Genomic DNA, 27,449 nt, shown 5'->3' with positions numbered 1-27,449 from the left:
ACCTCAGCCTGGTGACACGTCCACTTGGCGTGGCCCAGAGGTGCCTCGTGCTTCTGCTCCGCCTCGTCCCAACACATCTGTCATCATACTGGTGTTAGGTTAGCATTAACGCTAACCTAACGACTACCTCATGACACCTACAAACAGGCCTCATTGTATCAATCATCTCACGCTTCTTCTTTACCTCAATCCTCTTGGTACATTTCCATTCTTCTAGTTAAGTTGTGTTTTTCAGCTCCTCGAGAGCTCATTCTCTTCCTCGAGTTCCTCCGTCAAGCCTGCAACTCAGCATGGTATCAGAGCCCAAGCCGGAGACTACGAGAGAAGAACTTCTTCAAGAAGAAGAAGAATACTTTGACTCGTTGTCACAAGAAACTTCTCCACTGGCACAGAAGAAACCAGTCATCTCCGGTGCGTCAAGACGAATTCCAGCAAGAATGGTTCCTTCGACGAAGCTCACCAAGGAAACTACATAATATGGAAAACTCAAGTAATACCTACTCTCAAATCTCATCGATTCATGTCACATATCTTGGCAGAAACTCCTCTGGAAGCCAAAGATCCCAAAAGTGAATGGTGGCATTATGATCAGCACGTCCTGACGTTCCTACTCTCATCCATGACTGAATCAGTCATTGGATGCTTGACTGAAGCACAAATGACGAAAGATGCATGGGACATCTTAGCTGAAGATTTTGCCTAGTCAGCCGAAGCCAGGATCCAAGAGTTTCTTGGAAAGCTTCACACACAAACCAAGGGCAGCATGTCTTTGGAAGAGTACATAGCTCAGTTTAGTTCTCTCAACAGTGCCCTAGCTGCTTCATGAGAATAGATAGATCTACGGACAGCAGTACGCACGCTTCTCCGAGAACTAGGCCCTCAATACTCTCCAGTCGTCACCATTGCGAGAGCAGCAACTCTTCCCATGACACTCGAGACTGTTCTATCTCATCTTCGGGACCACAACGCTATGCTAATCTGTGATCAACCAAAGCAAGAAACGCCTGAATTCCCAGCCGTAGAAAATCAAGTTCAGGCATCGTCATCCAATGCAACTTCAGGTGAAACCAAAATTGACAACTCACAACGCAGTCAAGGTGGTTTTGGCAGGTCAAATGGACGCGGGTCCGGCAGATCCAACCAAAAACAAAATGGGCACCCTCCACCGAAATGCCAAATATTCTCCAGGATGGGCCACCGTGCAATAGTAGAGTGCTATGAGATATTCAACCGGACCTTTACTCCACAAGATCCTTGCAACACTCAGCCATCTCACTCCGACGCAAGAAGCACCTACGGTCGAGCACCTCCACATTTTGATACTCATTCCGGGTCATCCCTGCAAGTTTACAGTACCACGTCGTTAGTCGCTCCTTCCTCCTATTGGTATCTTGACAGCGGAGCAACCCACCATGTCGCTTCAGACCCAAGCCTCCTCGACGATCCTCAAGCTTACTCAGGTCAAGACAAACTCTACGTCGGTGATGGTTCAGGTCGGACTATACTTTCCTCTGGTTACACTACTCTCCAATCTCCCATTCGTGATTTAAAATTAAACCGCATCTTACATAATCCGTCCGTCACTCAAAATTTACTATCTGTATGTCAATTTTCTGCTGATAATGATGTATTTTTTGAGTTTCATCCTACCCATTGTTTGGTGAAGGACAGATCCACCGGACAGGTGCTCCTTCAGGGACGCATTGAGCAGGGCATGTATCAACTTCAACCAAGTGAGTCACGCGGTCGTCCTCAAACACTTCTTGGCGAACGATGCTCTCCAAACAACTGGCATCACAGGCTCAGTCATCCATCCTTTCGCGTTTTACATCAAACAATTCAAATTTTTTTTTTGCCTTCTACTCATCTCTCTAAACAATATCTTTGCTCGGCATGTGCCTTGTCAAATTTGCACAAACTCCCTTATTTATCGACTTCTTCTCATTCTACAAAACCTCTCGAATTAAATCATTCAGATTTGTGGGGTCCCCTGCCCATCGCATCTCATCTTAATTTCATGTATTACGTTATTTTCATCAATGATCACAGCAGGTTTACATGGTTTTTTCAGTAAAAAAACCAAAAGTGAAGTCCTTCCTACATTTTTAGGTTTCCAAACGTTGGTTGAACGCCAATTCACTTCGAAAATCATTTCCTTCCAATCCAATTGGGGTGTTGAACTTCAAGCACTCCAAACGCATTTTCCCAACTGTGCCATTCATCATCGTGTGTCCTGTCCACACACACCCCAACAGAGCGGGACGACCGAACGGAAACACAGACATATCATTGAGACCGCTCTTTCGTTACTTAGCCAGTCGTCTCTTCAGCGAAATTATGGGATGAAGCAGCATCCACAACAACGTTCCTGATCAACCGATTGCCATCTCCCCTTCTGGAACATCAGTCCCGGTTTGAACATCTCCATAAATGTAATCCTGATCTTCACTACCTCAAATCCTTCGATTGTCTCTTTTTTCCCCACTTACGGGCTTATGCAGCCCGCAATCTATCTCAGGGATCGAAACGCGGTGTGTTTCTTGGTTACAGTCCGCATCATCATGGGTATCGTTGCCTGTCGCTCATGATTGGCAAAATCTTCATCTCCCGCGACGTTCAGTTCGATGAACATCAATTCCCCTCCGCCATTTGAGGACTTCATCCACCTCCCGAGGCTTCAACTCCCCCGCCAACCTTGCTAGTTCTTCTCAGGTCATCTCCCCAACAGATTCCTCTCCCTGTACCCAGTGTACCGTCCTCCCCTCGGCATTCTGAATCCTTTGCCATTTCTCCCGAAACTACCTCCAACCCTCCTTCCGATCCTCATCTCCATCACACTCCACCTCCCTCCACCAATCGGCGCCTCACTCAAACCTCGTTCAATCGTTCCCCCCACTCGATTGACGCATCCTCTCTCCACTACTCTGACCCGCCAAGTTAGAACACTGGCTGACATCTACGCTTGCGCTCATCCTTCGTCCAGTCCATCTTCCCCCTACCATTTTGTCACCTCCTCTGTTCCCCCTAAGCCCTCCTCTTACGCTGTCGCCGCTCGCCATCTTCCGTAGTGTCAGGCCATGATCGCCGAATTTCAGGCCCTTATCTGCAATCACACCTGGACGCTCATTCCGGCTCGCCCCTCTCATCACACACTTGGTTGTAAATGGGTTTTTCGCCTCAAGTTAAACCCTGATGGATTCCCTCAACGCTACAAAGCGCAGCTTGTCGCTCAAGGCGACCGGCAAACCCAAGGTATCGACTACTCTGACACTTTCAGTCCCATAGTTAAAATTACATCCATTCGCCTTCTTGCTACTGCCATTACCTCTGCTTGGCACATTCATCAGTTTGTCGTTTCAAACGCATTTCTACATGGCGATCTTCAAGAGATCGTGTATATGCGTCCACTGCCCGGTTTTGCTCACCCTCGCTTACCTTCTCACCTTCGCTGCTGCGTAAGTCTCTCTACAGTCTTAAGTGGGCTCCTCGCGCCTGGTTCATGAAACTCTCCTCCTACCTTTTTCGACTTGGTTTCTCTGGGTCCCAAACTGATCCCTCCCTCTTCTTTAAAATCACTCCCCATTCTCGGCTTTATCTTCTTATCTATGTGGACAATTTTTTGGTCATCGGTTCGGATCGCACCGGGGTAACCTCTCTTCTCAACGAGCTTCTGCAAGTTTTTTCTATTCGCGTTCTTGGACCTGCACGACATTTTTTGGCCATTCAACTGCTTCCGCATCCTCAAGGTATGCTTCTAACTCAGTCTCATTATCTTTTATCAATCCTTACTCGTGCTTATATGCTCAACTACAATCCAACTGTTACTCCTGCGCCCTCATCTTCATGTGAGTCGGCCAATGACCCCTCCGGCCTCACTCTCTACGGCAAATCGTCGGCTCTCTTCAGTACCTAACGTTGACTCGTCCACACATTTGTTACGCTGTAAGAAAGGCTTGTCCCGACATGCATCAGCCGCAACCTCTTATGATATCCCCAAGGCACCCAGCATCTTGGCTTACTTTACTATAAACAATCTAACCCTACTTTGAGCATTTTCAGTGACGCAGATTGGGCTGGTGACTCTGCTGATAGGCGGTCAAGCAGCGGCTATCTCATCTATCTTGGGTCAAACCTTGTCTCACGCCCCAACACGAAAGCCGAATATAAGTCAATGGCCAATGCGACGTCCGAATTATTATGGATTCAGTCCCTTATTAGAGAACTCCAACTCACCACAACTGGCAAACCGATACAGTGGTGTCACAACCTAGGCGCCACATACCATGCTCGCAATCCAGTTTTTCATGCTGGCATGAAACATGTCGAAATCGATTTTCACTTCATCCGTGAGCGTGTTGCTGCAAATCAACTCCAGATCATGTTCACAACCAGTGCAAACCTGCCTGCTGACATCTTGACGAAAAGTCTTCCTAAACAGCCATTCCTGCGCATCTGTCCCAAGCTTAATCTTGTTCCTACGATTAGCTTGTGGGGGCGTGTTAAAGATAAGACTACAATGAAGACAAAATCTTCTTCCTCTACAGACACGTCCCCAACTGCTAACACATCGTTGCCACCGCATGATTCGGCGGCGCCTCGTGCTTCGGCACTACTCACACCTCAGCTTGTGACACGTCCACACTTCCATGTAGAAATGAGTTTGAAATGTCTAATTGATGAATGTGCCAACCGGAGGAAATGTCAGTAACAAGAAGAAGGCAAATGGATGTAATTTTATCTACTGGGCTGGTTCTCTATCTCATTCGCTCTCGCTCTCCATCTCTTCTTCTCTCTCGGTCTTACGCTTTCTCTCTCTCTCTCTCTCTCTCTCGCTCACGCTCTCTTTCTCTATCGCTTTCTCTCTCTCTCTCTCTCTGATCTCTTTCATTTCATTTGTTATAATTTTTTTTAGTTGTTATCAATTCAAACTATTCGATCTGATCCAAACTGCCAGTTTGCATCGAATCAGATTGAATTATTTGATCCGAACATTGGGCCGGGTTGAAAATTACAATCCAAACCCGATGCGAATATCGTGTACAAATCAAACGTACATCGCCACCAGATCAACTTTAAATTCCAACATTGGAGGAAAATAAATGCCAAACTCACATTACACATTGAATGCACAAAAACTGAAATCAGAAATTGCCAAGTTTTCTAAATAGAAACCTTTCCCTCGTCCACAAGTTCCCACAGCCCTGTCACCCTGAACCTCATTGTCACCCACAACACCACACTGGAATTAGCGATACACATCAATAGAGCAGAAAGCCCTTAAAAAAAAAATAGCCGCAGCAATACTTCTAACACTCACTAATCCAAAGTACTTTCAGTCCACTAAAAGGACCCACCAATCGTTAACCCAAAGTCAAGTCAATCTCCCTAAAAGGTCAAATCTTTTGGATCCTCAATGATCTGCGCCAGGGTCTGGAGAAACGCTGCCAGGTCAGCCCCATATATTATCCGATGGTCAGCCGTCACATTGACCTGCAACATAAAAATAACCCAAAGTCAAACTGGGTAAGTCGTTGACTTTGACTTTCATGCAGATGTGGTCAATGGGTAGTGGAGATGCAGACACAAGGAACGACTAGATCCAGATCGGGTTGTCGGGGATACCTGCATCTGGCTCTTGATCCCAATCCTTCCGTCCTTGGTGCCCACGAGGCTTGGCTGGGATGCACCGACGGCCATGATTGCTCCCTGGTTCGATCAGGATGATCAGGGTTTTTTGCAGAATATTGAAAAAGATAAGCCAAGGCAATGGTGTTGACTTACAGTGCCAGGCGGCAGGATGGCATCGAAGCGGTCCACCCCGAACATCCCGAGATTGGAGAGCGTGAATGTGCCTGAAAATCCCAGAAAATATGAGCCATTTTAAGGAGAAAATAATGCTGAGGATATAGAGTTCTTAATCACATCAGGCCACTAAAAACATATGCCATAAAAGACACCCGATGATATCACCTGTTCCTCCTTTCAACCATGGGCTTAGCATGATTAACAGAAAGCTGTAATAAGTTCCGAGTAAAACACCTAAGAAAAGATTATCCATTGCCTGGCCTTTGATGAGGATGTTGTAATCCATTTTCTTTAATTCATTACTGTTACGAATTCAGTATCATGATGTGTAAATCATACAAATAATGCTCCGGACTGACCTGCTACTCCACAGCAAGAATTGTAAAGAAATGGACTGAGAGAGCTATACATTTCTAACAACTGAAGTAAAAGAAAGAAATTGTTACCTGTGTTGTACTCATGAGGTTGAAGCTGCTTTGATCTAGCTTTGTCGACCAACTCCTTCCATTTCCTCGACAAAGAATAGATGTCGACCTGGGAATGAAATCGTTAGTGAAGATCTGTAGAGAGGGTGGGATTTAAATACCAACTTCCATTTAAATGGGATTGGTCCCCACTTAAATTATGTTACTCATTCTCCAAGTGGGAATAAGCTACTTAAAGTATACGATGTGGGTCACTTTTAACACCGGACCCACTTTCAGATTAACGATTACAAAACATAAAAAAGTTTCCTGATTTATAGAAATCATAAACATGTTATCCATTAATAGATTAACAATCATAAAACCTAAAAGCTTCCTTATAAATAGAAATCATTAGTAAAGTTGTGGAAAGAGAAAGTAGGAGAAAAATGAGTGGAATTCGACCTTGTCAGCGTCCTGAAGAACAGGAGTGATCAGCCCTCCATCAATAGCTACAGCCACTGCAATATTGATGCTGCTATTGTACGTGAAGCTCTTCCCATCTCTGCAGCTGGCGTTCACGACAGGATGCTTGACGAGTGCCATTGCCGTTGCCTTTGCCAGCAGGGCAGTCATGGTCACGCCCTTTGATTTGATCTGGAATCAGTTTCACGAAGCCAAAGACATGTGAGAAGTCTTTAGATTTTCATAAGTAGAAGGTGATTGGAGGAACGGATTCTGGGGAAAAAAATAATAGAAAAGACCAGACTAGGAAGATAATGATGATGACCAAGAAATTAGAATACAATAATAAGAATGATAAGAATAATATACGAGAATAACAAGAAGAATGAAGATGATGATGATGGTACTGGTGATTATGATGATGCTGGTGGAGGTGATGAAGACGATGAGACTAGAAGGAACTTGAGGAATAATAAGAAAAATAAAAAGAAAACAAAAAAGAAAAAGAAATGAAAACAATAATAACCATAGGAAGAAGATGATTATGAAGAAACAAACAAATACTACCAAGACGAAAAAGACAAGCTGATGAAGTTGATTATGAAGATAATTACAATGATGATGATGATGATTGTGATTTCTTGAATATCGAAGAGAAGGATTTGTGGAAGAAAAGAAAAAGAATGATCGTATTATTTTCACACACACAGCCCACGGTACAGTACACCCTGTTCCCTTTTAGAGGGACTACATATCGACCGTTGGAAAATATGACCGTTGGAATCAACGGTCATATTTCACGATGATCGGTCCCATTTATAGAATATGGGCCCGGTAGTACATGATATAACATAAGTTAATGGGCCTCATTTTTGGGCCATATGATCTAACAATGATGAGGATGAAACTAACATAAACTAGAAGAAGAAGACAACGATGATGCCGTTGATTATGAATATAATTACAATGATGATGATAATGATGAAGAAACTAACATAAATTAGAAGAAGAAACTGAAGTTGATTATGAAGATAATTACAATGGTGATGAAGAAGAAACAAACAAAAACTGGGAGATAACAATCATGACGTTCATAATGAAGATAATTACAATGATTATGATCAAGAAATTAATATAAACTAGAAGAAGAAAAACAATAAGAGAAGGATAATGACGTCGATTATGAAGAACAAGAGTAAGAAGAAAACAATAATGATGGGGTAGATTATGAAGATAATTGGAATGATGACGAAGAAACTAACAGAAACTTGAAGAAGAAGAAGCCAAGGACGATAAAGTACATTATGAACATAATTACAATGATGATAATGTTGGTGATAAAACTAGAAGAAGAATAAGACAAGGATGATGAAGTTGATTTTGAACATCACTATAATGATGATGATGATGATGATGAAACTAGAAGAAGAAGAAGAAGAAGAAGAGGAAAAGATGATGAAGTTGACCATGAACATTATTACACTGATAATAATTTTTTTTTGAAAAAATTACAATGATGATGCTGATGCTGATGATGAAACTAGAAGAAAAAGAAGAGGCAAGGATGATGAAGTTAATTATGAACATTATAAAAAAGAATGATTATAAAAAAAAAAATTATGAACATTAATACAATGATGATAATGAATAATGATTATAATGATCATGATGAGACGAAACTAGAAGAAGAAGAAGAGCTGAGGATGATGAAGTTGATTATAAGCATTATTACAATGAAGATAATGGTGATAATGAAGATGATGATGATGAAACTAGAAGAAGAAGAAGACGACAAGGATGATGAAATTGATTATGAACATAATCACAATGATGATAATGATAATGATGAGGGTAGAAGAAGAAAAGGATAAGGCTGATGAAATTGATTATGAACATTATCACAATGATGATAATGATGATAATGAAACTAGAAGAAGAAGACGACGACAAGGATGATGAAATTGATTATGAACATAATCACAATGATGATAATGATGATAATGAAACTAGAAGAAGAAGAAGAAGATGACAAGGATGATCAAATTGATTATGAACATAATCACAATGATGATAATGATGATAATGAAACTAGAAGAAGAAGATGATGACAAGGATGATGAAATTGATTATGAACATAATCACAATGATGATAATGATGATAAGGATGATAATGAAACTAGAAGAAGAAGAAGACGACAAGGATGATGAAGTTGATGATCAACATAATCCCAATGATGATAACGAAACTTGAAGAAGAAGAAGAACAACAAGAACAATAACAATAACAATAAAAAGAAGAAGAGGATATTACTTTCTTGTAGAGAGCATCCAGAGCATCAGTGGTGAAGGTGTACCCCACTCTAAAAGTGGGCACAGACAAGCTCTCCACCATGTTCCTGCTCACAGCCCCCTGCATTGTGCTAAACGCCACAACCGATCCCACCTCAACCGGAAGAACAGCTTCCCCACCCACTCTCAAATCCGAAGAAACCCCATCAGAAGAAGCAGCGGCAATTTCAACATCCTTGGCCACAATTCTCCCATTCGGCCCACTCCCCACAATCACCCCCAATTCCACCTTCAATTCCTTGGCAAGCTTCTTCGCATACGGCGAAGCCACAACCCTCTTCCCACCCCCCGACGCCGGATGATGATCCGAAGACGAACGAACATCAATCGGCAAATCCACGATCTTCTGATCAATTTCCACCACCGATGGCGATGATTGCGATGATTTTGTAGTTGATTGTGATGATGATGAGGCTTTGGATTTGGCTTCGGAGATCTCGGCCTCGGTCTCGGCGAGGAGGGCGATGGCGGAGCCGACGGCGGCGACGGCGCCTTCCTCGACCATGATGGCGGCGAGGAAGCCGTCGTAGAAGGTCTCGACGTCCATGTCGGCCTTGTCGGACTCGACGACGACGACGCTCTCGCCCTTGGAGAGCTTGTCGCCTTCGCTCTTCATCCAGGAGACGATCTTGCCCTCGGTCATCGTCGAGCTGAGCGCGGGCATGAAGATTTCTCGGATCTTGGCCTCGATCTTGGGCTGGCGGTGGGGGGGTTTTGTGGGGGTCGGAGAGGAGAGGGGTTTGCGGGAAGAGAGGAAGTGGGTTCCGAGCAAGGCCGCCATGGGAGCTCAAAGCTGCGAGCTTTGCACTGGAACTGCCAAGGATCGGGGAGAAGACGGAGGTTGAAGAAGATGGGGGGCCGGTGTTGATGGGTTGGAACTTTGGGATCATCGAAGCGACGGCGGAGATCTCTATAGTTGGATCCAATCAAGGAATCCATGAATAAATGGATGAAAGAATGGATGAGTAAATGAGTTGATTAATGGATGGATGGATGAATGAATGGATGAAGGGATGAATGTATGATTGAGTGAATTAATGGATGGAAGAATGGATGAGTAAATGAGTGAATTAATGGATGGATGAATATATGAATGGATGAATAAATGGATGAATGAATGGATGAATAAATGGATGAATGAATGGATGAAGGGATGAATGGATGAATGAATAAATGGATGAATGGATGAATGGGATGAATGTATGAATGCATAAATGGATGAGTAAATGAGTGAATCAATTAATGGATGAGTGAATGAGTGAATGAGTGGGTGAATGAGTAATTGAATGAATGAATGAATGAGTGGATGGATGGATGAGTGAGTGAGTAAATGAGTGAATGGATGGATAGACAAATGGATGGATGACTGAGTGAGTGAGTGAATGGATGGATGAATGGAAAAATAGATGGATGGATGGATCAATGGAGCCAATTTGTGGAACATTAATGATAACAACTTGTGGAACCTTAATTTGGCTTTTCTTCTTCATATAGAGCCAATTTTTTGGGCTTTCTCTATCTGAACTTTTGTGCCTTCTTAGGGGTCTTTAGATTGTTTCTCACCACGCCCACTATTCTCAAGTTGTCATTTTTGGCTTTGATGGTTTCAAGGTAGTAAAGATTGTTACCTTTGGGGCCTTTCTTTGGCCTTCCTTTTCTATATGGAGCCAATTTTCTGGGCTTATTCTGTTTGAAATTTTGCTTGAGAGGGGTCTTTAGGTTGCATCTCCCCAGAGGCCACAAATTTTTAATTTTATCATTATTTACTTTCATAAATACAAAGTTGTAAAGCTTCCATTGGTTACATTGTTATACCTACAAACTTAAAAAGGGCAAATGAGTCACTTTGCCTAGGCGGTAGGTTATAAAATTGGATCTAAGATATAAACTTAAAAATCATTAATAAAATAAATTAAAAAGGTATGAGCTATTTATTATTTTGGATGTGATCCCTTGAATCCATATAAGGATATAAATTATAATGATAAATTTATTGATTTTTATACAATTGAATTTCCAATATCACATAAATCATAGGGTAAATAATCTACTATTGCCACCAGTGGTCAAACTGAGTTTGCACATCATCGATAAGCATCCAAAATGGGTGGCAGCAGAGTGACATTGAACATCTTATTATTAGGTGTACTCTATGAGGGTGCCCCTGCAGCCAATTCTGGACTTAGTATAATTCTGTGTCCATGATTAATCATCTCAGGAAATTCAAATCGGTGTGACATGCATGAATTTGAAGAACTAGAATATTGTCAACATTGTCTCTTGGTCGGTATCTCTCCTTCGTTGATCTTTATCGTTCACACTTCAGTCACCCCCTCTCTCTCTCTCTCTTTACTCTATCTTTTGATTTGATATTTCTTTCTGTCCCTCTTCATCTGTATAGTCTATCTCTTTGCATAATCTCTCTCTCTTCCTCTCCATAGTCTATCTACGTATTTGATCTTCATCCCTCTCTCTTCCTCTGTTTATTCTATTTCTCACATCATCTCTCTTTGTCCTCCTCTGTTAAGTCTATCTCTTTATTTGAGCTTTCACTGTCATTCTTCGTCTTCTCTTTTTTCTATCTCGATATCTGATATCTCTCTATCTTCCTCTCTTTAGTCTATCTTCGTGTTTGATCACCTTCTCTCTCTTCATCTGTTTAGACTATGTCTTACTTGATCTCTCTTTATCCTCCTCTGTTAAGCATATTTCTTTATGTCGTCTTTCTCTGTCATTCTCCTTCTCTTTTGTCCATCGCTTCATCTGAACTCTCTTTATCTTCCTCTCTTTAGTATATCTCCGTGTTTGATCTCCATCTCTCTCTTCCTCTATTTACATTATGCCTTTATTTTATCTCTTTTTCTCTTCCTCTATGTACTCTATGCCTTTATTTTATCTCTATGTACTCTTCCTCTCTTTAATATATCTCTTCTTTTTATCTATCTTCCTCTTACTCTGTTTACACTAACTCGTTATTTTATCTCTCTTGCTCCCCCTCTGTTTACTTTATCTCTTCATTTTATTGCTCTTTGTCTTTCGCTCTTTATGCTATCTCTTTATTTTAACTCTCATTCTTATCCTTTCACGAGTCCATCTTTTTACTTGATCTCTCTGTTCCTCTCTTTACCCTACGTTTTTATTTGAACTCCCTTTATTCGCTTTCTGTCTATCTTCCTCTCCCTTTTTAATCCATCTCTTTCTTAGATCTTTAATATTTTCCTCTATCTCTTTACTCTCTCATTCTTTCTCTTTAATTTATCTATTTCTCAGATCTTTTATCTTTCCCTTCTATCTCTTTACTATCTCTTTCTTTAATCTGTCGCTCTTTGGTTTCCCCCTATTTATTTCTCCCTTCCTCTCTCTCTCTTATCCTCTCTTTTTCTTTGTTATCGCGCCCTCTCTCTCAGTCGCTGTGTTCCTTCTATCGATAGGTATATCTCTCTTCGCTTCTGTCTTCTGTCTTTGTTCAATCTCTTGCGCTTTCTTTCATGCGTCTCTCTTTATTTGACCTGGATTCCCCGCTCTCTATATTTTCCTTCCCGTTCTCTCGCTGCACTCTCTTTTGTTGCAACCCCATTCTTACACATCTTTTTATCTGAATATCTCTTTATGAATCCTCGTCTCTTCTTTACTATTGCGTTTAAATCATAGTGCTCCCAAAATACTTGTATCACTTTTCCGTGCAGTCATCCTTCAACCGTATCCCTAGCTCAATAACCCTCTTTATCCATCTATCTCCGTCTATCTTTCCTCCTTCCCATATCCGTGTTTCGCCACAAACCTATCTTCTTGGTTGTTGCAGCAACCAATCACACATTCTTTTACTGTACCTCCCATTCTATCTTTCTATCATTTTCTCTTTTTAGTCATTCTGTGATCTTTATCTCCCTTCTTTAGTTTGTGTCAATTAATCACTCTCTGTGCAGTCTCTCTCTTCCGGTGGGCAACACACAAAAGGTGAATAAACAGACAGCTTAAGTGTGTTTTGCGGCAGCGGATCCACACTTTGGCTGTCTGTTTATTCACCTTTGTTCTCGCCACTGCCATGCCTCTCTCCTTCACATGTAGCTGACCCAGAAGGCCCACATCGCATTAACGAGAGACACACGGATAACCAGATAGAGATAGAAATATAAATAGCTTATCGACGGATGGAAGAGGATAGAGAGACGGACCGCAAGAGTTTAACAATGGCTATGGATGGATGGGGTAAAGGGGTTAGGTTAGCAGCATCAAAGAGGAAGGTAGAAAAATTGCGTAAAATATAAAGATGGGAAGGAGAAGAAGACGAGGAACAAAAGATATGGATAGAGAGAAATAGAGGCCGAGATGGCGTTGACTGATCAAACAAAAAGAGGACATCAGATATAGAATATATAGAAAGCTTGAATGGGAGGTTCAGTAAAAGAATGTGTGACTTGTCGCTGCAACAACAAAGAAGATATGTTTTTGGCGAAACACGGATATAGGAGGGAAGGAAGATAGACGAGGCTAGATAGATAAAGAGGGTCATTGAGTTAGAGATATGGTTGAGGGATGACTGGAACGAAAAGTGATACGAGTGGTTTGACAGCACTATGATTTAACTGCAATAGTAAAGAAAAGACGTGGGTTCATAAGGAGACATCATACAGAAGGATGTGTAAAAATGCGTGCTACAAAAGAGAGTGCAGAGAGAGAACGAGAGAGGAAATATAGATAGTGGGAAATCCCGGTAAAAGTAAGAAAGAGTCGCAAGAAAGAAAGCGCAAGAGATTGAAGAGAGATACAGAGTAAGAGAGGGAGTGCCAGATCAAGAGAAGCCTAAGCGAAGAGAGATATATCTATCGATCCAAGGAAGGCACCGACTGAAAGAGAGAGGGCACGATAAGAAAGAAAAAGGGAGACAAGGAGAGAGAGGAAGAGAAAGAAAGAGAGGGAGACCACAGGGCGACATATCAAAGAAAGAGATGGTAAAGAGATAGAAGGAACCGAAATGTGTAAGAGTTCGTAGATTCTCAAGAAGCTCCTCAAGAACAAGAAATAAGAACGGAGAAAGAAGAAGAAAGGGAAGTGGGAGAGAGAGAGTGATGGCGAGGACGCCAACACTTCAGCATCGAACGCGTCACCACGGTCAACCGGAGTCAACATGCCCGCTATGGACCACGGTCAACCGGAGTCAACCGAAGTCAACACGCCGCAACCGTCGACAAGGACGTCTCCACCCACGCACGTCCCTACGCGTGTCATGACACGACGCCAGAGGCAGATCCACAACTGCCCTTTGGTGTGACACGGCGCACGTCTTTATTTTCTCATCATTTTCTCTTTCCTCTAAGGCCTATATATAGGCCATTGTTTTCGAGAAACATTAGGCAGTCATTAATTCAAGAATTGAGTTTTGTTAATTCTTCTTGGAGGACCACCCAGCCTCCCTTATCCTTCTTAACCCTAGCCGTTGTCGCCGCTGCCGCCGCCACCGCCGCCGCTGCCGCCACCGCCGCCTCGCGACGTCGTCCTCCCACCTCCCCTCCATTCTCTCTCTCTCTCTCTCTCCATTTGCCCAGCCTTGGCCACCCAAGCAGCCTTGCCAGGGCCGCTCAGGCAGCCCCAACCAGGCCGCCCTAGGCAGCCCTGCCAAGGCCGCCCAAGCAGCCCCGCCAAGGCAGCCCCGACCAAGCCGCCCAGGCCGCCCCGCCAGAGCCGCCCAGGCAGCCTCGCCAGAGCCGCCCAAGGCAACCCCGCCAGGGCCGCCCAGGCTGCCCTCCAGGGCCGCCCTAGGCAGCCTCGCCAAGGCCGCCCAAGGCAGCCCCGCCAGGGCCCCAAGCAGCCCTGCCAGGGCCGCTCTAGACAGCCCCGCCAAGGCCGCCCAAGGCAGCCCTGCCAAGGCCACCAGGCAGCCCCGCTAGGGCCGCCCAGGCAGCCCCGCCAAGGCCACCCAGGCAGCCCTCGCCAGAGCCGCCCAAGAGCGCCCAAGCCGCCCAAACCGGGCCGCCTGAGTCCGCGTTCAGGCTGCCCCTGTACGGACGCCGTCGGTGCTTCAAGCCGCGCGCGCTGCGCGTGCTCGGGTGCACTCCACGCGCACGCCAGCGCTCCGCACGCTTCGCTCGCTCAGCGCCCGCGCGCGCTGCTTTGCGCGCTCCATGCACCCTTCGCGCGCGCAGGTGTTCGCCCACGCTTAACTCTGCGCCCACTGCACTCAACCAGGGCCGTTCAACGCTCGGAACGTCCAACCGCGTTCTCGTCCACTGGGCCGCTCAACGCTCGGATTCGTCCAGTCGCACCACGATCAGAATGTCTCGCTCCCTCTTCACGCACTACGGTGCAGAGGTACACCTGAACCCTCTGGTGTCAAAGTGTTCTCCGTCCAGTGTTTTCTCGGGAAGATTCCACCGCCGTCGGAATCTGAATTGGTTTTGAGTTTCTGCTTCTTCTACCTCCCTCTCGAGTATTTCCTCGCGACGCGAATCCGATGTATTGATTTCAGTGCTTAGGCATCGTCGCAGTGGGGGAAGACAGTACTCCCGCCGTCGATAAGGGTCGGAGCTGCACCACCAGATTTTTCATCGGTTTTAAAGTCCGGACCCGACCGTGTGGATTTCTGTGGATTGTTTTATCCCTCCTTATAAACCCAATTCCCTTCGTCAACCTGTCCGTCGTCCTTTCCCCTTTGTCACCCCTCACATATCCATCCTACCCTTACCCACATACCCAGTCGTTCCGCCCTTCCTCGTCTACCCGTGAGTCGTCCTCGTCAGAGAGAGAGAGAGAGAGAGGGAGAGAGAGAGAGAGAGAGACAGAGAGAGAGAGAGAGAGAGAGAGAGAGAGAGAGAGAGAGAGAGAGAGAGAGAGAGAGAGAGAGAGAGAGAGAGAGAGAGAGAGAGAGAGAGAGAGAGAGAGAGAGAGAGAGAGAGAGAGAGAGAGAGAGAGAGAGAGAGAGAGAGAGAGAGAGAGAGAGAGAGAGAGAGAGAGAGAGAGAGAGAGAGAGAGAGAGAGAGAGAGAGAGATAGAGAGAGAGAGAGAGAGAGAGAGAGAGAGAGAGAGAGAGAGAGAGAGAGAGAGAGAGAGAGAGAGAGAGAGAGAGAGAGAGAGAGAGAGAGAGATATAGTTGAAGTGGTCTTTAGATCATTGAAAATCCACTCCTTACATTTGTCGACATTGGTTGTTATTTGTATTACCAAATTGTAGTTATAAGTTTGTTTATTTTGTTTTGTTTGTTTAAATCATGTCCGTTATAATGGTTGTAATGGTTAGTTAGTTTGTAGTCGTAACCGTCGATTAGTTGGCCTATCTAAGTGAAATCCTGACCGTCTATGTATTATCCTATTCTAGATTGAATCCTACCCGTCTATGTTTAAAGTGAAATGAAGCTCATTGCTGACTTGTCTTGCCCAGTTGTTCATTCCTATCTTCGTATTCTTCATCTTTATCCTTAACAAAATGATCTAAGAAATAGAAAAAATAAAGAGAAAGAAAGAGAGTAAAGAGATAAAAGGGAAGATAAAAGATCTAAGAAATAGATGAACTAAAGAGAAAAAATGAGAGTAAAGAGATAGAAGGAAAGATAAAAGATCTAAGAAATGTATAATCCAAAGAGAGAGAAAGAGAGCGTAAGTGAAATGGGGAAAGATAAAAGATCCAAGAAATAGATAGGCTAAAGAGAAATAAAGAGAATAAATAGATAGAGGGAAATAGATAGACGAGAAAGAGAGAGAGGGGGAGAGAGTGAGAGAGGGAGAGATAGTGAGATAGAGAGAGAAGAAATAAAAAGGAACTGAAGGGAGGAAGAGAAAAGGAAATTAAAAAAAAAGATAGGGAACGGAGAAGAACAGAGGGATCGAGTAAAAAGATAAGACTACAGAGAAGATAAGAACGAGAGTTCAAATAATTATATAGCATAAAGAGCAGAGGAGAAAGAGATATAAAATGAAGAGATACGGTGAACAAAGGAGGGGGTAGAGACATAAAATAACGTGTAGGGGTAACGAGAGTAAGAGGAAGAGAGATGAAAAGAAGGGATAGATTAAAGAGGGGAAAGACAGAGAGATGAAATAAAGGCATAGAGTAAATAGAGGAAGAGACAGAGAGATAAAATAAAGGCCTAAAGTTAGTTGAGGAAGAGAGAAAGATCAGATTAAGAGATATACTTTACTGAAGAGGACAAGGAGAGACGAACTAAGAGATAGGCTAAACGGAGGAAGAAAGAGAGATAGATATCAATTACGGAGATACAATACAGAGAGAAAGAGAGAGAGAGAGGAAATGCAAAGAGATAGCCTATGCAGATGAAGGAGATAAACACAGATCAAATCAAATGGTTAAGTAAAGAGATAGCGAGAAAGAGAGATAGAGTGGGTGACTGAAGTGAGAGCGATAAAGGTCAAGGAGAGAGAGAGACTCCACACAGAGGGACCAATTGACAGATACCGAAGGGAGACAAAGATCACAGAATGACAAAAGAGAGATAAAGCTTGTAGAAAGAGATACTGAGCAAAAGAGAGATTGAGGAAAGCGAGAGAGGGAAACAAAGAAAGAAAGAACGAGTTAAAGAGTGGGAGATCGAAGAAAGAAAGAACACGGTTAAGGGAGATCCAAGAAATAAACGGCGCATAACAGAGCGACAGATACAAGAAAGCAATAACGCGACAGAACGAGAGATCAAAGAACGAAAGCGCAGTACAGAGCGAGAGATCCAAGAAAGAAAGAACGCGATACAGAGAAAGAAACAACACGATGGAAGGCATGATATCGAAGAAACAAAGAACGGAATACGGAGAAAGAGATCAACGAAAGAAGAAACACGATACAGTGCAAGATTGTAAAGAAAGAAAGAACGCCATTCGGACCAAGAGATCAGATTAAGAAACAACGAGATACAGAGCATGAGATGAAAGAGAGAAAGAACGCGATGCAGAGCGAGGGATCAGAGTAAGAAACAACGAGATACAGAGCATGAGATGAAAGAGAGAAAGAACGCGATGCAGAGCGAGGGATCAGAGTAAGAAACAACGAGATACAGAGCATGAGATGAAAGAGAGAAAGAACGCGATGCAGAGCGAGGGATCAGAGTAAGAAACAACGAGATACAGAGCATGAGATGAAAGAGAGAGAACGCGATGCAGAACAAGAGATCATAGAAGGGCACAATGATATACACAGCGAGAGATGAAAGAAAGAAAGAACGTGATACAGAGAAAGAAACAACACGATGGAAGGCATGATATCGAAGAAACAAAGAACGGAATACGGAGAAAGAGATCAACGAAAGAAGAAACACGATACAGTGCAAGATTGTAAAGAAAGAAAGAACGCCATTCGGACCAAGAGATCAGATTAAGAAACAACGAGATACAGAGCATGAGATGAAAGAGAGAAAGAACGCGATGCAGAGCGAGGGATCAGAGTAAGAAACAACGAGATACAGAGCATGAGATGAAAGAGAGAGAGAACGCGATGCAGAACAAGAGATCATAGAAGGGCACAATGATATACACAGCGAGAGATGAAAGAAAGAAAGAACGTGATACAGAGAAAGAAACAACACGATGGAAGGCATGATATCGAAGAAACAAAGAACGGAATACGGAGAAAGAGATCAACGAAAGAAGAAACACGATACAGTGCAAGATTGTAAAGAAAGAAAGAACGCCATTCGGACCAAGAGATCAGAGTAAGAAACAACGAGATACAGAGCATGAGATGAAAGAGAAAGAACGCGATGCAGAGCGAGGATCAGAGTAAGAAACAACGAGATACAGAGCATGAGATGAAAGAGAGAAAGAACGCGATGCAGAGCGAGGGATCAGAGTAAGAAACAACGAGATACAGAGCATGAGATGAAAGAGAGAGAACGCGATGCAGAACAAGAGATCATAGAAGGGCACAATGATATACACAGCGAGAGATCCAAGAAAGAAAGAACGCGATACAGAGAAAGAAACAACACAATGGAAGGCATGATATCGAAGAAACAAAGAACGGAATACGGAGAAAGAGATCAACGAAAGAAGAAACACGATACAGTGCAAGATTGTAAAGAAAGAAAGAACGCCATTCGGACCAAGAGATCAGAGTAAGAAACAACGAGATACAGAGCATGAGATGAAAGAGAGAAAGAACGCGATGCAGAGCGAGGATCAGAGTAAGAAACAACGAGATACAGAGCATGAGATGAAAGAGAGAAAGAACGCGATGCAGAGCGAGGGATCAGAGTAAGAAACAACGAGATACAGAGCATGAGATGAAAGAGAGAAAGAACGCGATGCAGAGCAAGGGATCAGAGTAAGAAACAACGAGATACAGAGCATGAGATGAAAGAGAGAAAGAACGCGATGCAGAGCGAGGGATCAGAGTAAGAAACAACGAGATACAGAGCATGAGATGAAAGAGAGAAAGAACGCGATGCAGAGCGAGGGATCAGAGTAAGAAACAACGAGATACAGAGCATGAGATGAAAGAGAGAAAGAACGCGATGCAGAGCGAGGGATCAGAGTAAGAAACAACGAGATACAGAGCATGAGATGAAAGAGAGAGAACGCGATGCAGAACAAGAGATCATAGAAGGGCACAATGATATACACAGCGAGAGATCCAATAAAGAAAGAACGCGATACAGAGAAAGAAACAACACGATGGAAGGCATGATATCGAAGAAACAAAGAACGGAATACGGAGAAAGAGATCAACGAAAGAAGAAACACGATACAGTGCAAGATTGTAAAGAAAGAAAGAACGCCATTCGGACCAAGAGATCAGAGTAAGAAACAACGAGATACAGAGCATGAGATGAAAGAGAGAAAGAACGCGATGCAGAGCGAGGGATCAGAGTAAGAAACAACGAGATACAGAGCATGAGATGAAAGAGAGAAAGAACGCGATGCAGAGCGAGGGATCAGAGTAAGAAACAACGAGATACAGAGCATGAGATGAAAGAGAGAAAGAACGCGATGCAGAGCGAGGGATCAGAGTAAGAAACAACGAGATACAGAGCATGAGATGAAAGAGAGAGAACGCGATGCAGAACAAGAGATCATAGAAGGGCACAATGATATACACAGCGAGAGATGAAAGAAAGAAAGAACGTGATACAGAGAAAGAAACAACACGATGGAAGGCATGATATCGAAGAAACAAAGAACGGAATACGGAGAAAGAGATCAACGAAAGAAGAAACACGATACAGTGCAAGATTGTAAAGAAAGAAAGAACGCCATTCGGACCAAGAGATCAGAGTAAGAAACAACGAGATACAGAGCATGAGATGAAAGAGAGAAAGAACGCGATGCAGAGCGAGGGATCAGAGTAAGAAACAACGAGATACAGAGCATGAGATGAAAGAGAGAGAGAACGCGATGCAGAACAAGAGATCATAGAAGGGCACAATGATATACACAGCGAGAGATGAAAGAAAGAAAGAACGTGATACAGAGAAAGAAACAACACGATGGAAGGCATGATATCGAAGAAACAAAGAACGGAATACGGAGAAAGAGATCAACGAAAGAAGAAACACGATACAGTGCAAGATTGTAAAGAAAGAAAGAACGCCATTCGGACCAAGAGATCAGAGTAAGAAACAACGAGATACAGAGCATGAGATGAAAGAGAGAAAGAACGCGATGCAGAGCGAGGGATCAGAGTAAGAAACAACGAGATACAGAGCATGAGATGAAAGAGAGAAAGAACGCGATGCAGAGCGAGGGATCAGAGTAAGAAACAACGAGATACAGAGCATGAGATGAAAGAGAGAAAGAACGCGATGCAGAGCAAGAGATCAGAGTAAGAAACAACGAGATACAGAGCATGAGATGAAAGAGAGAAAGAACGCGATGCAGAGCGAGGGATCAGAGTTAGAAACAACGAGATACAGAGCATGAGATGAAAGAGAGAAAGAACGCGATGCAGAGCGAGGGATCAGAGTAAGAAACAACGAGATACAGAGCATGAGATGAAAGAGAGAGAACGCGATGCAGAACAAGAGATCATAGAAGGGCACAATGATATACACAGCGAGAGATCCAAGAAAGAAAGAACGCGATACAGAGAAAGAAACAACACGATGGAAGGCATGATATCGAAGAAACAAAGAACGGAATACGGAGAAAGAGATCAACGAAAGAAGAAACACGATACAGTGCAAGATTGTAAAGAAAGAAAGAACGCCATTCGGACCAAGAGATCAGAGTAAGAAACAACGAGATACAGAGCATGAGATGAAAGAGAGAAAGAACGCGATGCAGAGCGAGGGATCAGAGTAAGAAACAACGAGATACAGAGCATGAGATGAAAGAGAGAAAGAACGCGATGCAGAGCGAGGGATCAGAGTAAGAAACAACGAGATACAGAGCATGAGATGAAAGAGAGAGAACGCGATGCAGAACAAGAGATCATAGAAGGGCACAATGATATACACAGCGAGAGATCCAAGAAAGAAAGAACGCGATACAGAGAAAGAAACAACACGATGGAAGGCATGATATCGAAGAAACAAAGAACGGAATACGGAGAAAGAGATCAACGAAAGAAGAAACACGATACAGTGCAAGATTGTAAAGAAAGAAAGAACGCCATTCGGACCAAGAGATCAGAGTAAGAAACAACGAGATACAGAGCATGAGATGAAAGAGAGAAAGAACGCGATGCAGAGCGAGGGATCAGAGTAAGAAACAACGAGATACAGAGCATGAGATGAAAGAGAGAAAGAACGCGATGCAGAGCGAGGATCAGAGTAAGAAACAACGAGATACAGAGCATGAGATGAAAGAGAGAGAACGCGATGCAGAACAAGAGATCATAGAAGGGCACAATGATATACACAGCGAGAGATGAAAGAAAGAAAGAACGTGATACAGAGAAAGAAACAACACGATGGAAGGCATGATATCGAAGAAACAAAGAACGGAATACGGAGAAAGAGATCAACGAAAGAAGAAACACGATACAGTGCAAGATTGTAAAGAAAGAAAGAACGCCATTCGGACCAAGAGATCAGAGTAAGAAACAACGAGATACAGAGCATGAGATGAAAGAGAGAAAGAACGCGATGCAGAGCGAGGGATCAGAGTAAGAAACAACGAGATACAGAGCATGAGATGAAAGAGAGAAAGAACGCGATGCAGAGCGAGGGATCAGAGTAAGAAACAACGAGATACAGAGCATGAGATGAAAGAGAGAAAGAACGCGATGCAGAGCGAGAGAACAGAGAAAGAAACAACGAGATACAGAGCAAGAGAAAAAAGAGAGAGAACGCGATGCAGAACAAGAGATCATAGAAGGGCACAATGATATACACAGCGAGAGATGAAAGAAAGAAAGAACGTGATACAGAGAAAGAAACAACACGATGGAAGGCATAATATCAAAAAAACAAAGAACAGAATACAGAGAAAGAGAGAAACGAAAGAAGAAACACGATACAGTGCAAGATTGTAAAGAAAGAAAGAACGCCATTCGGACCAAGAGATCAGAGTAAGAAACAACGAGATACAGAGCATGAGATGAAAGAGAGAAAGAACGCGATGCAGAGCGAGGGATCAGAGTAAGAAACAACGAGATACAGAGCATGAGATGAAAGAGAGAAAGAACGCGATGCAGAGCGAGGGATCAGAGGAAGAAACAACGAGATACAGAGCATGAGATGAAAGAGAGAAAGAACGCGATGCAGAGCGAGGGATCAGAGTAAGAAACAACGAGATACAGAGCATGAGATGAAAGAGAGAGAACGCGATGCAGAACAAGAGATCATAGAAGGGCACAATGATATACACAGCGAGAGATGAAAGAAAGAAAGAACGTGATACAGAGAAAGAAACAACACGATGGAAGGCATGATATCGAAGAAACAAAGAACGGAATACGGAGAAAGAGATCAACGAAAGAAGAAACACGATACAGTGCAAGATTGTAAAGAAAGAAAGAACGCCATTCGGACCAAGAGATCAGAGTAAGAAACAACGAGATACAGAGCATGAGATGAAAGAGAGAAAGAACGCGATGCAGAGCGAGGGATCAGAGTAAGAAACAACGAGATACAGAGCATGAGATGAAAGAGAGAGAACGCGATGCAGAACAAGAGATCATAGAAGGGCACAATGATATACACAGCGAGAGATGAAAGAAAGAAAGAACGTGATACAGAATGCGAGAGATCGTAGAAAGGAACAAGGATATACAGTGCGACATATCAAAGAAAGAAAGAACAAGATACGGAGCAAAAGATGAAAGAGAGAAAGAAAACGATCCAGAGCGAGAGATCATAGGAAGAAACAACGAGTTACAGAGCGAGAGATGAAAGAAATCAATAATACGATACAGAGCGAGAGATCGTAGAAAGAAACAAGGACATACAGAGCGAGAGATCAAAGAAACAAAGAGCGGGATCGGGACAAGAGATGAAAGGAAGAAAGAAAGAGCACGATACAGCCCGAGATATCCAAGAAAGAGAGAAAGAGAGAGAGAGAGAAAGATGGAAGGAAAGAAAGAGAGAGAGAGAGAGAAAGATGGAAGGAAAGAAAGAAAGCGCTCGATATGAAGATATAAAACCAAGAGAGAGCGAAATAGAGCTTGCAGAAACGATGAAGAAGATTTCCGAGCGGTTGCACCACTTCCCTTTCTCGGTTATTCTTGTTGCTTAAAACAGGTTCTTGGATTCCTCTCTTTGTGGTCCTATTCTGTCCGGCCAAGAATATCAGTTAAAGAAACGGAAACTCTGTGCATTTATATGGTCAACCATAGCCATCAGCCCGGAAATTTTCCTGTAGATATTCAATTAAAGAACCTGTTTTATTTATTACACGAGAATTTCCAAGACAACCGCTATGGTCCTTCTTATAAATACACCGCCTCTCCCTTGAAACTGGTATTCTTGTCCTGCTGGAAGAGCAACGGAAGAGAGAGGAAATCAAGAACTCTTCCGCAGCAAGAAGAATCAAGAAAGAGGAGAGAAAAGATGCCGTGATACGCCGATCCCTGCCCACACTGCGTCAACAAGAAGCCGCGGCGATCCGCGGCCAATCTATCCTGCGTTCACCCTGCTCCATTGCAACCCCAGATCGAGCGCTTGGCCTTGCCAGGACTACTACACGCCTACAGATAACCATTTGGGCCGACCCAGATCGGGGTTGCAGAGACTAGGTTTGTCGCTCGGACTACAAAGATTGAGCACGCCAAACGCCGTTGTTGGATTCAAGGGAAGGATCTTGGACTACACCGAACGCCGTTGTTGGATTGGAAGGGATAGTTAAAACTGCTCGAGGCTGTTTACCAAAGAAGCCACGTCTTGCAAGCGATCTGGGTCTTTTTCTCCTTAACCCTTTCTTTTTCTCCTTCTTTCTTTTCTTCTTTGATCTCTCCCTTTACATCGCTCTATTTCATTCTTTCTCTTCGTCTGGGTCGCCTTATTTGATCTCTATCTCTTTCCATGATCCTTCTCTCTCTGTAGGCAGTCTCTTTATTTAATCTTTATCGTTTTCTATTGATCGCCCGCACTTGGTTACCCTCTCTCTCTGTCTCTCATTAGTTTATCTGTTTATAGATGGCAGGCCTGGCTTCGACCGTGCTCAATCTCTGGAGTGCGAGCGACAAAACTAGTCCCTGCAGCCCCCATCTGGGTGGGCTCGAATGGCTCTCTGTGGGCGTGTGGCAGTCCTGGCAAGGGCAAGCTCTCGGTCTGGGGTTGCGGAGGAGCAGGGTGAATGCAGGATAGATTAGCCGCGGATCGCCGCCGCTTCTTGTTGCTGCAGTGTGGGCAGGGATCGGCGTATCCCGGCATCTTTTCTCTCCTCTTTCTTGATTCTTCTTGTTGCGGAGGAGTTCTTGATTTCCTCTTCTTTCTGTTGCTCTTCCGGCAGGACAAGAATACCAGTTTCAACGTCAGAAACTGCGTATATGTAAGAAAAACAGTAGCAGTTGTCCTGGAAATTCCCGTGGAATAAGTGAAACAGGTTCTTTAATTGAATATCTACAGGAAAATTTCCTGGACGATGGCTATGGTTGTCCATATAAATTCAAAGTGTTTCCGTTTCTTTAACTGATATTCTTGGCCGCGCTGAATAAGACCACAAAGAGAGGAATCCAAGAACCCGTTTTCCGCAACAAGAATAACCGAGAAGGGGAGCTCGGGAATAGACAGTAAGTGTTTTAATCATAGCCGTTATAATAGTTATAACGGCTATGATTAAAACACTTACTAAATATAGTATCACTCGATCGTTTATAAATATCAACCAATGTTATTGACAATAGTGTGGGAAATAAGAGATCGAATTCTATCTTGTGTCCCTCGTCATTCTTCCCTCTCTCTCTCTCTCTCTCTCCCTCTCCCTCTCTCTCTTCTTCTTCTTCTTTCTCCAACTTCCTCAAGCGAGAACCAGTTTTTACATGGTATCAGAGCCGGGTTCGTGAATATAGATGGCTCAAGAAAGCTCGATGGCAATTTCACCCATGGTGTCTACGGGGGAGATCGTTACTGCAGCTGTTGGACAAGTCCAGGCTGCAATTCCTACAGGAATCATCATCAATCCGACATTGAATAATGAGAATTACCAGATGTGAAAAAGCTCGATGCTGCCTGTATTGCACGGGTATGATTTAATGAGGTTTATAGATGGAAATTCTCCTCCTGGAGATCCATGACAGTCTGCAATCGTAGATGTTCAAGGAAACATGGTCGAAAATCTGGAATTCAAGATTTGGTGGACAACAGATCAAAAGTCAACAGATCAAAAGTTCTGGGATTTCTCCATCAAACTATCTCAGAATCTGTTCGTCCATACATTAGAAAGGTAAAAACATCACGAGAAACCTGGGAAAGCCTGGAGAACACCACTGGTTGGAATCAGGCTCGTATCATGGATCTCCAAAGGCAATTTCATAACATGAGAAAAGGTATACAAAATGTGGATGATTACATTAAGCCTTTCAAAGAACTTATAGATTCTTTAAAACAAATGGGTCATCCAGTTGATGATTCATCAGTTATCTACACGTTTTTAAGAGGCTTGGGCACAGCATACTCACAATATGTAGTCAGCGTTAATGCTAACCTCTATCATCTGAAGTTTGATGAAATTATATGATGCCTTCCTTGTTTTTGAACAAGAAGAAGACAAGAATTCCTTTCCACCAATGGCTAACAACCTGAAGATTCCGAAAAACCAACAAGGATACAACTTCCAAGGAATTTTTTTTGTCTCAAATAGGTTTAACTTCCAAGTCAGATGATGAGGAAGAGGAAGAAACCAAAGATTTCAACCCCGATGGCAGACATGCCTTCAATTTGGACATAGAGCAAGGGAATGCCCAGAATTTCACAACTCGAGACCAAGCAGTCAATTTCCATCATCAAATACACAAGCATTCTTAACAGAAATCAAAGATGTTATCCTGACAGTGGAGAAACACATCACGTTACAGTAGATCAGAGTCATCTATCTCAACCAACTCCGTACTCTCAGAATGACCAACTCCAAAAAATGTAACGGTTCAGGTCTGAAATCTTATCCATTGGCTCTTCAAGAATTACCGCTTCGAATTGAATATTATATCTAAATGATATTCTCCATGTTCCTGAAATCACAAAGAATCTACTATCTGTTCACAAATTTACCAAAGACTACAATGTCTTTTGTCGAATTTCATGATTTTTATTGTCTTTAGAAGGACAAAGCAACCCGTTAGGTTCTACTCAAGGAAACGGTTAGAAATGGACTTTACCACCTTGATAATCAATATTTTTCAAAATGCGCTTTTGTTAAAAAAAAAGCATCTTCAGGGACCTGGCACTCTCGACTTGGACACCCACAACTCTGCATTTTGAATTCAATCATGAATAAATTTGGTCTTCCGTTTTTTCATAACTCTTCTAAATTCATATGTGAACCTTGCAATTTAGCCAGATCTCACAAGTTACCCTTCGTAGCTACTAATCATCTCTCAAATCAATGTTTGGAGATCGTTCACTCGGTTTTATAGGGTCGTTCCCCTGTAATTTCTCGGATGGGTTTCTCTTATTACGTTGTGTTTATAGATGATTTCAGAAAATATGCATGGATTTATCTTCTGAAAAGAAAAAGTGATCTCCAACTGTGTTTATTGAATTTCAGAATCGTCTAGAAAACCAATTAAACACAAAGTATGTACAATCTGATTAGGGAGGAGAGTTCCAATCACTTAATACTTATTTAAAACAAATTGGATAATACACAGAGTCTCCTGCCCACACACCTGAGCAGAATGGAACTACTGAGAGGAAAAATTGCCATATAATTGAGACTTCTCCTGCTTTATTCAAACATTCTAAGATGCCAAAGCATTTTTGGGATGAGGCAGTTGCCACTACGGTTTTTCTTATTAATCGACTAATTACACCTGTTCTTACAAATCGATCTCCATTTGACGTTGTGTTTAAAACTCCCCCTGATTATACTTTTTTGTTAACATTTGGCTCAC

The 27,449-nt window shown here is 43.0% G+C and overlaps 1 protein-coding gene across 1 annotated transcript; it reads right to left on the bottom strand.

The window, feature by feature from the left end:
- Positions 1–5,125: 5,125 nt before the first annotated feature.
- EMB3003 (2-oxoacid dehydrogenases acyltransferase family protein) lies at positions 5,126–9,929 on the bottom strand. The gene is made up of 6 exons (XM_078591181.1): positions 8,986–9,929; positions 6,675–6,866; positions 6,252–6,339; positions 5,782–5,852; positions 5,623–5,706; positions 5,126–5,490 (listed from the first exon to the last, which is right to left on the bottom strand). Exons 1-6 carry the CDS (start codon positions 9,802–9,804, stop codon positions 5,386–5,388), a joined length of 1,359 nt encoding a protein of 452 aa, XP_078447307.1. The 5' UTR covers positions 9,805–9,929; the 3' UTR covers positions 5,126–5,385.
- Between the last annotated feature and the right edge of the window lie 17,520 nt (positions 9,930–27,449).

The sequence above is a fragment of the Wolffia australiana genome, chromosome 20 (genome assembly GCF_029677425.1).
Source record: "Wolffia australiana isolate 7733 chromosome 20, ASM2967742v1".
Taxonomy (NCBI): domain Eukaryota; kingdom Viridiplantae; phylum Streptophyta; class Magnoliopsida; order Alismatales; family Araceae; genus Wolffia; species Wolffia australiana.
The sequence above is the reverse complement of the archived record's forward strand: the minus strand, read 5'-3'. Positions and strand labels throughout refer to the sequence as shown.